At 42.5% G+C, this 12,743-nt stretch overlaps 2 protein-coding genes across 2 annotated transcripts; both read right to left on the bottom strand.

Annotated features, from left to right (window-relative positions):
- Positions 1-6,257: 6,257 nt before the first annotated feature.
- Positions 6,258-8,260, bottom strand: LOC145820696 (uncharacterized). The gene is made up of 2 exons (XM_082917218.1): positions 8,103-8,260; positions 6,258-6,879 (listed from the first exon to the last, which is right to left on the bottom strand). The coding sequence occupies exons 1-2, from the start codon at positions 8,258-8,260 to the stop codon at positions 6,258-6,260; spliced, it is 780 nt and encodes a 259-aa protein (XP_082773344.1).
- Positions 8,261-9,783: 1,523 nt separating this feature from the next.
- LOC114271519 (uncharacterized) lies at positions 9,784-10,317 on the bottom strand. The gene has a single exon (XM_028213131.2). The coding sequence runs from the start codon at positions 10,315-10,317 to the stop codon at positions 9,784-9,786; it is 534 nt and encodes a 177-aa protein (XP_028068932.2).
- Between the last annotated feature and the right edge of the window lie 2,426 nt (positions 10,318-12,743).

The following is a 12,743-nucleotide window of genomic DNA, read 5'->3' as shown; positions in this document are numbered from 1 at the left end:
ATGCTGTCCCTTGTCTCTATTATCTCTTTTAGGGCCATTTTTGCATGATAGATTAGCCCTATTTATGTTCATTTTTGAGACTTATTATAAACTAGAAAAAGGCTTGTTTTGATATCATCTTCATGTTTTATTAAGGGCATTATTTTATTTGAGGTCACATGCTTCCTTGTATGCTTGATTGTCCCTTGTTTTGAGCCTTACACCTAAGCCCCAATTGCATGCTTTGTTTAGCCTTCTAGCCACTGAAATCCAGTGGATTTTCAGTGGCTAGAACACTATTTTGAGAGCCAAGATTAGAGGGGGGTGATCCCCTTTCTCCTTCTCTTGTTTGGTGGCCTTTTTGGCCTTCCAAAGAGACCCTACCTTGCGTGCTTCGAAGTCACTTTCCAGGGTCAATTTGGTGAGTTTTAGGATTACCATATTTGATTTTCATAGTTGTTTATGCCATGTTAAATGTCTACCTTGCATGTGCTTAATAACTCCTAGCATGGCCCTCCAAAGTAACTCATTATTTTTGCATACCATGGTTGCATATCAGTGGTTATTTAGGCCTATTTTCACATGATTTATTCACTGATTTTTGATGGTTTGGTGAGATTACATTTTCTTCATATACTTGCCATGTAAACCATGATTGCTAGTCAAGATTGCATGCTATTTTGTCCACCATGCTAGCATCTTTTGGCCATACTTTGAACTGGAAATGTTCATGTTTTGGGACTGCCTTAGCTCTATCTTCATGCTTCATGATCAAATAATGCATGCTTTGTATAGCTGTAAGTCATTTTATGTGCTTAGTTTCGAGTTTCGGGTTTCATCTCATGCATCGGGTGCCATTTTTCCATGTTTCGGGGCTGTTTAGCATCATGTTTTAGTGCTGAAATTCACATGCTTGTATGCCATCTTACATCCCTTGCCATGCCTTGTTAGAGTTGCATGTTGTGCCTTAGGTTCGGTCCTCGGTTTGCGTGCATGCGTGCACGCATTTTGAGAGTCTCATTTTCACCTAATGGCTACTGATGTGAGTGTAGCTGAGGTCCACTCATGTTGGTGTAAGTCCATCGTGCATTGTGTATGCCATTTCATTTCATAGCATTGTGTATGCTAGGTTGTATGTTAGAGTATTGTGTATGCCTCGTTACACTGTGCATTGTGTGTGCCATTTCATAGCATTGCGTATGCAAGGTTGCATGTTAGGATTGCATTCATACATGTCATGCATGTCATGCATATTGCATTGTGCTTGGGATAGGAGTTAGCCCAAGCATGGAAAACGAGGGACGTTTCGTACTTCGAGTGACGGAACGTGTCTCAATTCCCGGTCACCGACACTCCGGATTATCCATGATGGAGTCTAGGCCTTGTGGTGTCCATATGTGCATTCATTTCACATTGAGTCATGCAATTCGACTTCTCGGCCATCATGCATCGAGATGCGTGATTGGTGGCACGAGAATCGAAGACTACACTCCCCGAAGAGTAGTCATGCATACATATGTGAAAATACTTTGCCATGCCCCTTTGTTGCTCTCTGTTGCAGCGAATCAGAAATCAGCAGCCTTTCGGAGCTTGGCACACATTCCAAGAAAAATTACAAATAGAGGCAAACCGGGGCATCGCAAGGGATTTCCGCGCAAGGCAAATTCAAGCATGCATCATTCATCATCCGGAACAGAGCTGAGGCGGTCCACAGATTTGCGTGCAATTTATTGCTTTCCTAGATTAATGTGTTAATTAATTAGGATTTTGTATTTATTCGGGACTGTATTATTTATTCATTTGGGACTGTATTATTCTTTCGGACCCTCTGCGTGAGGGCACAATTGTAATAAGTGTGCGTGTGTGTGATGTATGTGTTCCAACCCCACGTCTTTCTCCCTTTTATTTACCCGCTTATGATGGTTAAATTAGGGCATGTTTCAATTAGCATACAGTATGATAGCATGTTTGCATTCATTCATCTGTCTTGCATGCACCGGGCTCAGCGCATCATACTAACTGCATTTGTATCTCAATTCCAAGTTGAATACATGTTAGTTGTAGCATTTTACATGCCATCTTTAGAATAGCCGAGCCTATCTTAGTTGCATTTTGCATGTGTTGCATTAGGCATTTCTGTATAGTTAGGATCATGCATGGATTTCTAACATAGCTTTTGTTTTGGCTTGGAGTACTCGGTAAGTGTTTATGCTTTAGCATCCTTGCAGGTGTGTAAGTGACTGCCATGATAGCATGCTTACCATGAGGCTATATGCTTATGTGATATAACTGCCTAAATGCCTGTGGGTGAAGGTTGGATTATTTGAATTGGAATAAATGCATTGATTGTGAGTTTTAAGCCCACTAGATAGTGGCAAAATCATGTTTTTCTAAGCCCACCCGAGGGCAAATCCACGTCTTAGCCTACTTGCGGGTAGCACCATCAAACCACTTTCAAAAATAAACATGAAATGTTTTGTTCCAATTCAGACGATCCAGTCTATACTTGTATGCTGTGCGCATCACATAGTAAATCTAAGCTAATAACCGAAATAAGAACGCATAATGTTTTCAAAAATAGATATCATGGTTAGTAGAGGCCGATCTTTGATCGGGTGAGCGGGGGTGCTCACGAAGTGACCTTCCCCAATCGTACCCAAGTTCCCGAGCCGAAGCAACTTTGGTGATGACGGACACGTGGCCTTAGGCAACGAGTCAGGGTTTCCTAAATTTCCCAAAAATAAAATATTTAGGTGGCGACTCTGTTTCTGGCAAAGCAGTCCATGTTTGGCACTTCTTTCAAAATCTGTTTTCTCAAAACGATTTGCCGGATTTGGACTCTTTGGTTCAGATTAAGAACCGTGACAATTTGAGAGTCCGAACTGTAGTGAGCCCAAAATGAACAGAACGGGACTCACCCTCCCGGGGCGTTCGGGGACGTCTACAGGCTCAGGTGGGGCACCTATGTGAATTTTGCAAAACTAATGAAGAGCCGAATAGATTAATAAATCTGCCCTTGGCCCGGCTAACCACTGAGTGTAGTCATCGAATACAGTCTGAAAGTAGCTTATGGGGTCAGGTGGGGCACTTGTTTGAATTCAGCAAAACTAATGAAGAGCCGAATAGATTAATAAATCTACCATTGCCCTAGCTGACCATTGAGCGTAACTGCCGAATACAGTCTGAAAGCAGCCTATGGGGTCAGGTGGATCACCTGTATGAATTTGGAAAAACTAATGAAAAGTCGAATATATTAATAAATCTGCCCTTGTCCTAGCTGACCACTAAGCATAACGGCCGAAAACGTAGGTAGGCGAAGACATCGGGCACTTCGTAATCATACCCGTAATTAATATGTGGGGTAGCCAGACACATGTGGGACCTGTGAACTCTTTAAATAAATGCTGATGAGAGTGTGACTGAAAAAAGGAACACTGGTGTGACCTCAGCGATTACGTATGTCTAGCAAAGTAGTCTTCAACAGCAGAGGAGAGGGAAAACACTAGCTGATCTAGAAACAGAAATGAACCACGGAACCAGTGGAGAATCTTCTCGCACGGGTAAAATGGTGTCAGAGGAATGAGAGAGACGTCAGTCCCTCCGTCGTCGAAGCAGGTCCCCAAGAGGGGGTTGGGCAGAAAAATCACCCAGAAAGGGGACGCAACAGTGAGGGAACTCTAGGACTGGGAGTGTCCATGCCTTAACACAAAACGAAACAACTAGGCCACCACGCCTGCTAAGTTTTTCAGTGTTCGTTGGGAACAAACTAATGACCGAAGCAGATTCAATTATCCATGATTCGAGTGTGGCAATAGAGTTTACTCGTCAAATATTTCCACCCGAAGTACAGCAGTCAATGGTTGGTCGGGCTGATTACAAAATTTTTCGAAAGGTCAAAGGACTATATAGCTTCTATGAGATCGGCATGCACCTTCACACCACACGAAGAAGGATCAAACAGAAAGACGACCGCATTCAGGACTTGCAACGCCGTGTAGAAAAAGCCGAGAGTGAGATGAGAAAGAACAAGGTTGCCGAGACGCAATCGACGGGTCAGACAAACCTGGTCGTGACGGAATGAGTAAACCAGTGCCTACTTGATCATGCCATAGTCGATTGGGTACGGCAAGCATGTTCGCAAAAGAGGTGATAAGAACGTAGGCCTATGAGCAAGACTTTTTCGACGGCCGAAAGATCAGCATTGAGAAAACCAAGGAAAAGTTAGCAGATGATGTTGTCAATGCGAGAATCGTAGCTTTAAGCATGGATAGATCAAGGCTTTGCAGGCTACGGGTGTCGATTCGGCGTCTTCGTTGTACCAAAGTCACAAGTTTCCCTTTGAGGCTTATGAGGCCGAAAAGACTGATGTCGAAGAAGAAAGTGCTGACTGGGAAAAGGCCTAAATAATTAGAAAGACATTGTATTTCCCAATCTATCAGTACCCATGTATTTGTATATATTGTTGTAAAGAATAAATATCCTTTGTGCTTATTTGTATGATATTTTGGTTGTCCCTGTCAGAAATGTGTGTTTGTCATCCCATGCCATCTTTTTGCTTTTGGTTTATTAATGCACCCTTAGAATTGTTTTTCTATTGACTGTTGTAGTTTAATTACTAACTTTTCCCGACTTAAGCAATGTTGATCTAATAAACCTTGCAATGAATGCTCCAAATTTGGTGCCGATCGTGATAATGCACGAAAAGTGCTCCGAATTCGGCATCTTTGGTTTGGCCAATCGTGATCATGTACAAAAGGTGCTCTGAATTCAGAAGCTTTTTTGGCCCAAACGTGAGCATGTACAAAGGGCGCTCCGAATCTGGAGGCTTATTCGGCCCAAATGTGAGCATACACGAAGGGTGCTCCGGATTCGAAGTCTTAGTCTTTGGTTTGGCCAAGTGTGAGCATGCACGAAGGGTGCTCCGAATTCAGAGTCTTATTCTTTGGTTTGGCCACATGTGATCATGCACAAAGGGCCCTCCAAATTTGGACTCTTGGTTATGGCCAATCGTGATACACGAAGGGCGCTCTAAATTCGGAGGCTTTTTTGGCCCAAACGTGAGCATGCACGAAGGGCACTCTAAATTTGGAGTCTTATTCTTTGGTTTGGCCAAACATGAGCATGCACGAAGGGCGCTCCGAATGCGGAGTCTTATTCTTTGGTTTAGCCAAACGTGAGCATGCACAAAAGGCACTCCGAATTCGGAGTCTTATTCTTTGGTTTGGCCAAACGTGAGCATGCACGAAGGGTGCTCTGAATTCGGAGGCTTATTCGGCCCAAACATGAGTATGCACGAAGGGCGCTCCGAATTTGGAGTCTTATTCTTTGGTTTAGCCAAATGTGAGCATGCACGAATAGCGCTCTGAATTTGGAGTCTTGGTTATGGCCAATCGTGATACACAAAAGGCGCTCCGAATTCGGAGGCTTTTTTGACCTAAACGTGAGCATGGACGAAGGGCACTCCGAATTTGGAGTTTTATTCTTTGGTTTAGCCAAACGTGAGCATGCACGAAGGGCACTCTGAATTTGGAGTTTTATTCTTTGGTTTGACCAAACGTGAGCATGCATGAATGGTGCTCCGAATTCGAAATCTTATTCTTTGGTTTGGCCAAATGTGAGCATGCACGAAGAGCGCTCTGAATTCGGAGTCTTATTCTTTGGTTTGGCCAAATGTGAGCATGCACGAAGGGCACTTCGAATCCGGAGGCTTATTCGGCTCAAATGTGAGCATGCACGAAGGGCGCTCCGAATCCGGAGGCTTATTCGGCCCAAATGTGAGCATGCATAAAGGGCGTTCCAAATTCAGAATCTTGGTTATGGTCAATCGTGATACATGAAAAGTGCTCCGAATTTGGAGGCTTATTCAACCCAAACGTAAGCATGCATGAAGGGCGCTCCGTATTCGGAGGCTTATTTTGCCCAAATGCGAGTATGCATAAAGGGCGCTCTGAATTTGGAGTCTTGGTTACGGCTAATTATGATATACACGAAAGCCGTTCCGAATCCGAAGGCTTATTCGGCCCAAACGGGAGCATGTACGAAGGACGCTCTGAAGTCAGAGTCTTGGTTATGGCCAATTGTGATTTATGCAAAGGGCGCTCTGAATTCGAAGACTTTTTCATCATTCAACCATTTTCAATGAGACAATAATAAAAAAAGCATACTGTAATACGGAATACGTTGATGAATACATGTTTGTATAGCAGCAAAAATAAAAAATGAACTAGCATGTTGTACAAGTTGGATTAATGATAAAATTTACACAAGTGGGTCGAATTCTAAGGGCATGGTAAACTTTTGCCAGCCATGTCTGAAAGCCAATACGCCCCCATTCCGGCAATCAAATCAATCTGGTAAGGACTGTCTCGGTTGGGGCCTAATTTATCATCTCTCGGATTTTTAGTAGCTGGAAGTACTTTCTTAAGGACCAGTTCTCCAGGTGCATAATGACGCAACTGCAAACACTGGCTATACGACTTGGCGAGCTGCTGTTGATACCGTGCCATGCACGCAAGAGCACGATCTTGGTGTTCGTCAATCAAAGTCAGATCTAAGGCCAACATCGTGTCATTACACCCCATGTCAAAAACCTTGGATTTTAATGTGGATAGGCCGATTTCAAGAGGGATAATAGCCTGTGTCCCAAAGCACAAGGCGAACGGCATTTCTCTAGTAGGCCCACAACACACTGGCAACTCTTCAACCCACTTGCCTTTAGCCTTCTCCAATCGTTTCTTGATGCCGTCTAGGATCACTTTATTGGAGGTCTCAGCCTGACTGTTGGTTTGCGAGTATGCCAATGAGGAAAAATAAGGCCAGATGCCATATGTATTGCATAACTCCCAATAGACGCCACAGTCTAATTGGGTGTTATTGTCTGATACCAGTGCTCTTGGTATGCTGAATCAAGTTATAATGCTTTTCCATATAAAGCGTTTAACATTGACATCTCGGATATGTGCCAATGCCTCTGCTTCGACCCACTTCGTGAAATAGTCTGTTGTGACGATCATGAATCATTTGTTTCCCGGAGCTCGTAGTAACGGTCTGACGATGCCAAGTCCCTATTGAGCGAACGGCCAAGGACTAGTAACGGAATTTAATTCTTTGGTAGGTAGATGAGTTAATGGGAAAAACTTTTGGCATTGTTCTCATTTCTTTACGTAGTTCTCGACATCAGTACGCCTGGTCGGCTAATAATATCCCTGTGTTAGGGCTCAATGAGCCAATGAGCGTCCTCCAAAGTGAGCACCACAACTACCTTCATGTATTTTTGCCAAGAAGTCCTTAACTTTATCTGGGTGAACACATTCCAAATACGGCCTAGAGAGAGATTTTTTGTATAGCTTTCTCTGCGGATCCAGATAATATCGCAGGGCTTTATTCCGCAATTTGTGGGCTTCTTTCTTATCTGTTCGGAGCTACTCTGAGGAAAGAAATGCGGCGATAAGGTCCATCTAACTCGGTCTTCACTCAATGTTGTTAATCTGAATTGTTTCAAAATAAGTGGTACTCGGCTTTGGGGCGAACCCTACTTTGATGGTTCGTGTGACTTCTGAGTTAATAGCAAAAGCTAGGCAAGCAAGTGCATCTGCATGCATTTTCTGATCCCGGGTTATTTGATTCAGCTCATGGTGGTCGAATTTCATGAGCAAGGACTTCTCCATTTTCATGTAGGCTGCCATTCGGTCATTTTTAGCTGCATATTCCCCTTTTAACTAGTTGATGACCAACTTGAAGTCACAGAAAACATGTAATCGCCGTGCACCAAAATGAAGTGCATTATGAAGGCTGTTTAGCAATGCTTTGTATTCGGCCTCGTTATTTGATGCATCGAAACCCAGTTTGACTGCCTGCTCGATTATTGCCCCTTCGGGGGTCATGATTATTATGCCTGCCTCGCTGCGGCATTAGTTGGATGATCTATCACAATACATTTGCCAAATGTCTCCAACATTCTCCAGTCGGGTTGAGGTTGAAGGTGGACTTGATCAGACTTGAAGTTAGCATGGCATCCTGGGAACTCGGCTACAAAGTCGGCCAGTACTTGCCCCTTAATGGCCGTTCTGGCCAAAAATTGGATATCATATTGGCCGAGTTCCAAAGCCCATTTAGAGACTCACCTCAATGCTTCGGAGCTACGAAACTCTGCCCGGAGAGGATAATCTGTTAATACCCCTATGGTATGAGCATGAAAATAGTGCATCAGCTTTCTAGCAGCCACCAAGAGAGCTAGGATGAGTATTTCCAATGGTAGGTATCGTGTTTCGGCGTCAACCATTGCCTTACTTACATAGTAGATTGGTCATTGCGCCCCGAGTTCTTTCTTCAGTAACAGGACGCTGACCGCTCTGGTCAAATATCGTCAGATACAACATGAGCGGATTACCTGGCGATGGGGTTGCCAAGAATGGCACTAAACGGAGATAAGTTTTCAAGCCATCCAGTACGGCCTGGCACTCCGGTGTCCATTCAAATGTTTTGCCCTGCCGAAGTATGTGAAAAAATTATCTGTAGCGATCTGAGGAACGGTTGATAAATCTATTGAGAGCGGTGGTCATTCCCATCAATTTTTGAACTTCTTTGGTAGACTAAGGGAAGCCAAGTTCTAAAATTGCTATGATCTACCTCGGGTTAGCCTCTATTCCGTGATGGTTCACAATATAGTTGAGAAACTTGCTAGATCTGATTCTGAATGCGCATTTCAAGGCATTCAGTTTCATTTTGTACTTTCAGAGAATGCCGAAAGTCTCTACTAAATCGGCTAGATGGGCGTGCTTTTCCTTGGATTTCACCACCATGTCATCGATGTATACTTCCATGGTGCGGCCAAGTTGGTCCTTAAACATAGTTGTAACCAACCTTTGGTATGTTGCCCCTGCATTCTTTAATCCGAAGGGTATGACCTTGTAGCAATAGGTTCTCCTTGGGGTTAAGAATGCGGTCTTTTCCTGATCCTCTAGATGCATGAAAATTTGGTGATAACCTCTGTAGGCATTCAAGAAGCTCATGCATTGATGACGCGCCGTTGCGTCCACAAGTTGGTCGATTCTGGGAAAATGAAAGCAATCCTTGGGACAGGCCCTATTCAAGTTCGTAAAATCCACACAGATGCACCAAGATCCATTTTTTTTTCTTTACAACCACGGTATTGGATAGCCACATGGGATAAGTTACTTCACGAATTGCCCCGGCATCAAGTAACCTGTCAACTTTATTAACAACGGCAGATGCATGCTCGACGGCTGACCACCAACTTTTCTAAATGATTGGTTTGACTTTTGGATGGACATTTAAGCGGTGTTGGGCCACGACTGGATCCACCCTCAACATTTCATATGGTGTCCATGCAAACATGTAAATGTTGCTGAGTAAGAAGGAAACCAACTCGCGTCTTTCAACTTCGTTCAGAGAAGTGCCGATCATGAAGAACTTGTCAGGGTCCTCATTGATTTCGACCCGATCAAGGTCTTCAGTTGCCTTCTCACTGGGGGTTTTCCCAATGTCCTCTAGGGTTTCTCGATCAGGTACTTCAATCGAGTTCACTTCCAATTCCTTTGGCCTTTTTGTAGCAACAATAAAATAGCATGCCTGTGCCAATTTCTGAGAGCCCGGAATTTGCTCAATGCCATATTCAATTGGAAAGAAGAGTAGTTGATAATAGGTGCTTGGCATAGCCTGCATAGCGTGTAGCTAGGTCCTTCCTATAATAAGATTGTATAGTGACAGAAGTTTGACGACCAGAAATTCCACTTCGATTGATTTGGTACCCACCCGTACCAGTAGTGTGATCTTGCCCAAAGGCTATTCGGGGTTGGCGTTGAAGCTGAACAGTGGGTAATAGGCCAATAACATATCCGAATCAGTGAAGCTGAGTTTAATGAATGTCTTGTAATACATTATTTCTGAGGTGCTTCCCTGATCAATGAGAACACGCTCGATTGTGAATCTGTTCACGCGCAGCTCGATAACAAGGGGATCGGCGTGGAGGAGAGTTACTCCATCTAGGTCGGTGTCATCAAAGCTAATCTTGCTAGTTTCATGGGACCATTTAGCAGGTGTGATCGGCTTGGACGAGCTAGATTGCAATTGAATTGTATGTATTTGGGCTGGCGACGATAGGCTGTATATCATGTGAATTACACTAAGTGGAGGTGAATCTAGCCGTAGAGCTACTGTGTTCAGTGAATTGTTCTTTTGAATATATTGTGCCAACCGACCGTCTTGCACTAACTCCTCCAGGTGGTCCTTCAGTGCATAACAGCTGTCAGTGTCGTAGCCGTGGTCCTTGTGATAGTCGCACTGTCTATCCCTCCTTCTAGTATTAGGGGGCCCCATCATCTTGGACGACTACTTAAAGAATGGAAGATACTGGACATTGGGTAGGATCTTACTAATCGGCTCCGCCAATTCCATATACTTCTTGTCTGAACGTCTGGTGCTCCTGCTATCCACATGATACTATTTGTTCAAACGGTGCGAACACTACCCACTTGATTGACGTGAATCACACTGGTTGTATTGTTTAGCCCGAATATGAGGCTCAGGGCTCTTTGGCGGCACAACACTTATCGGCTAAACCAGAACAGATGGAGCCGATTTAACGACTTTTTGTCTAGCCTTGATGTGGAGGGCATCGTCTTCCACCTTGCAGTACTCCTTAACTTTCTTCATTAGTGCCCAGACTGTTTTGAGAGGTCTTTTGGTCAACAAACTTCGAAGAGGACTATCAGGATGTAACCCAATCTAGGCAATAATGGCCATGGAATCATTACAGGAATCATCCATCAAGTTGAAACACTCCCAATAGTTTGCCGAATACTCATGGAGGGCCTCTTCTGGTTTAATTTGCATCACCTAGAGAGAGTCGACTTACTTTGGCTGAACCTTATTGGTAATAAATCTTACCCTAAAGGATTTTTGGAGCTGATGAAAGTTTTTATTGACGCCAGCTTGAGTTTATAGTACCATCTGATGACCAATGGTCCCAAGTTACTTGGAAACATTCGACACATGATGGCTTCATCATCAGTATGTAACGTCATCGCTTGTTTGTAATGACGAATGTGGTCCGTAGGGTTTGACTTTCTGTCATACAGGGTGAATGTCGGTGCTTTGAACTTTTTAGACAGCACAGCCCTTGCAATGCGTTGTACGAAAGGGTTGTGCCTATTCTTTTCGTCTGAACCATCACTTCCTTTCTCTTGCTTATGTTGTATATACGGACTTCCCTCAGATGAGCTGGATACATCAACTCCCCCCTTCTTGCTAGGTTCCTGAGATGGCGAATTGGAATCACTACCATTATCATGTTTTCGATGTCGACGCTGTCGATCATCCTTCTTCTTCTCTGGCGATTGACCCCGGTTATGACGTGTGGCCTGTTGGGATTTGGCTACCTCCAGGGCCAATTCCCTACATAAGCGCGCGTTATCGGCTGCCATATCTTCCAAACGTTGTTTGTTTCGTTTTGCTTGATCCATGATCGTTTGCATAGTCTCCTACATAAAGGTTGAGGGTGAGGTTTGAGCTACTGGATTAAAGTTCAAGGCCCTTCGCGCAGTGATATTCTCTGGTCCAAGCATGTTTTTTGGAATAACATCATCTCTTGGTGTAACATCGCCTACAACGAGCAAATGATCATTTGTTACGCCTGCCATGAACGCACTTGAGTATTCCCATCGATGGCACCCATTGTGGTGATGTGGTTTGGAAATACTCTTTGATCTAGGTAGATACTCTTTATCCTCTGGTTGCTACCTAAAAAAGGAATGAACACTCCGATCGAGGCTACCGAAATTAGCACTCTAATGGACAAGTCAGTATCCTCTCAAGTTTTACTTATAGATTCTACTCGGCCTTGGCCTTGTTCAGATGGGTTTGGTCATGCCAAGTTTCCCTCGCTAGTCTTCGCGTCTCTCGGCATCCTCCGAGCTGCTCCTGAGCAGTCACTTTTACTTGGCCCCCACATACATATATTTTAATATATGTCTCATGTGTTAGTAATATATGCAATATTATTTTTAATTTTTCAGTTTAATAATTTTTTTTTTTTTTTTTTTTTTTTTTTTTTTTTTTTTTTTACATCTCTAGCATAATTTGCATGCTTATTTGTTTCTAGTATAATTTTATTATATTAGCATGATTCCTAATTTCCTACTATGATTTGCGTGCTTCTTTATTTTATAGTTTTATAATATAATTTGCATGCTTATGGAGTTTTAAATTTTTTAGTTAAAGATAACATGCTAAATATGTTCTACTTTTCTAGTATAATATACATGTTCATATTTTCTAGATTCTAGTTTAATTCACATGTTTATTAGATCTTAGATTTGTAGGATAATTTGCATGTTTTTTTATTTTCTAGAGTTTAGTTAATGTTACATGCTTATTAGATTCTAGAATTGTTTGCATGCTAATTGTTTTCTAATTCCTAGAATTATTTGCATGATTTTATTTCTAAAATTATTTACAAGTTTATTGCTTTGTAGCAATTTCATATAACTCTTACCTATTAATTTTTTTTTTAATTTAATTTTTTTGGAGTGATAAGGTTTTTGTAACTTGTCTAGCATCTTATTTATTTTTAGTTAATTTTGCTATTAAATTATATTGCTAGAAGGTTTAAAAAGTATATTACTTTTACAATTTCTTTTAATTATGTGTTTTGTATTTTGTGGTATTTTTCTGCTAACTTTTTTTACGGGAATACCTATGTGAAAAGGAAGGGAAAAAAAATACAAAACCAAATGAATAGAATT

The sequence above is a fragment of the Camellia sinensis genome, chromosome 1 (genome assembly GCF_055761805.1).
Source record: "Camellia sinensis isolate YWXY chromosome 1, ASM5576180v1, whole genome shotgun sequence".
NCBI classification, from domain to species: domain Eukaryota; kingdom Viridiplantae; phylum Streptophyta; class Magnoliopsida; order Ericales; family Theaceae; genus Camellia; species Camellia sinensis.
This window is presented reverse-complemented; position numbering and strand designations above follow the sequence as displayed.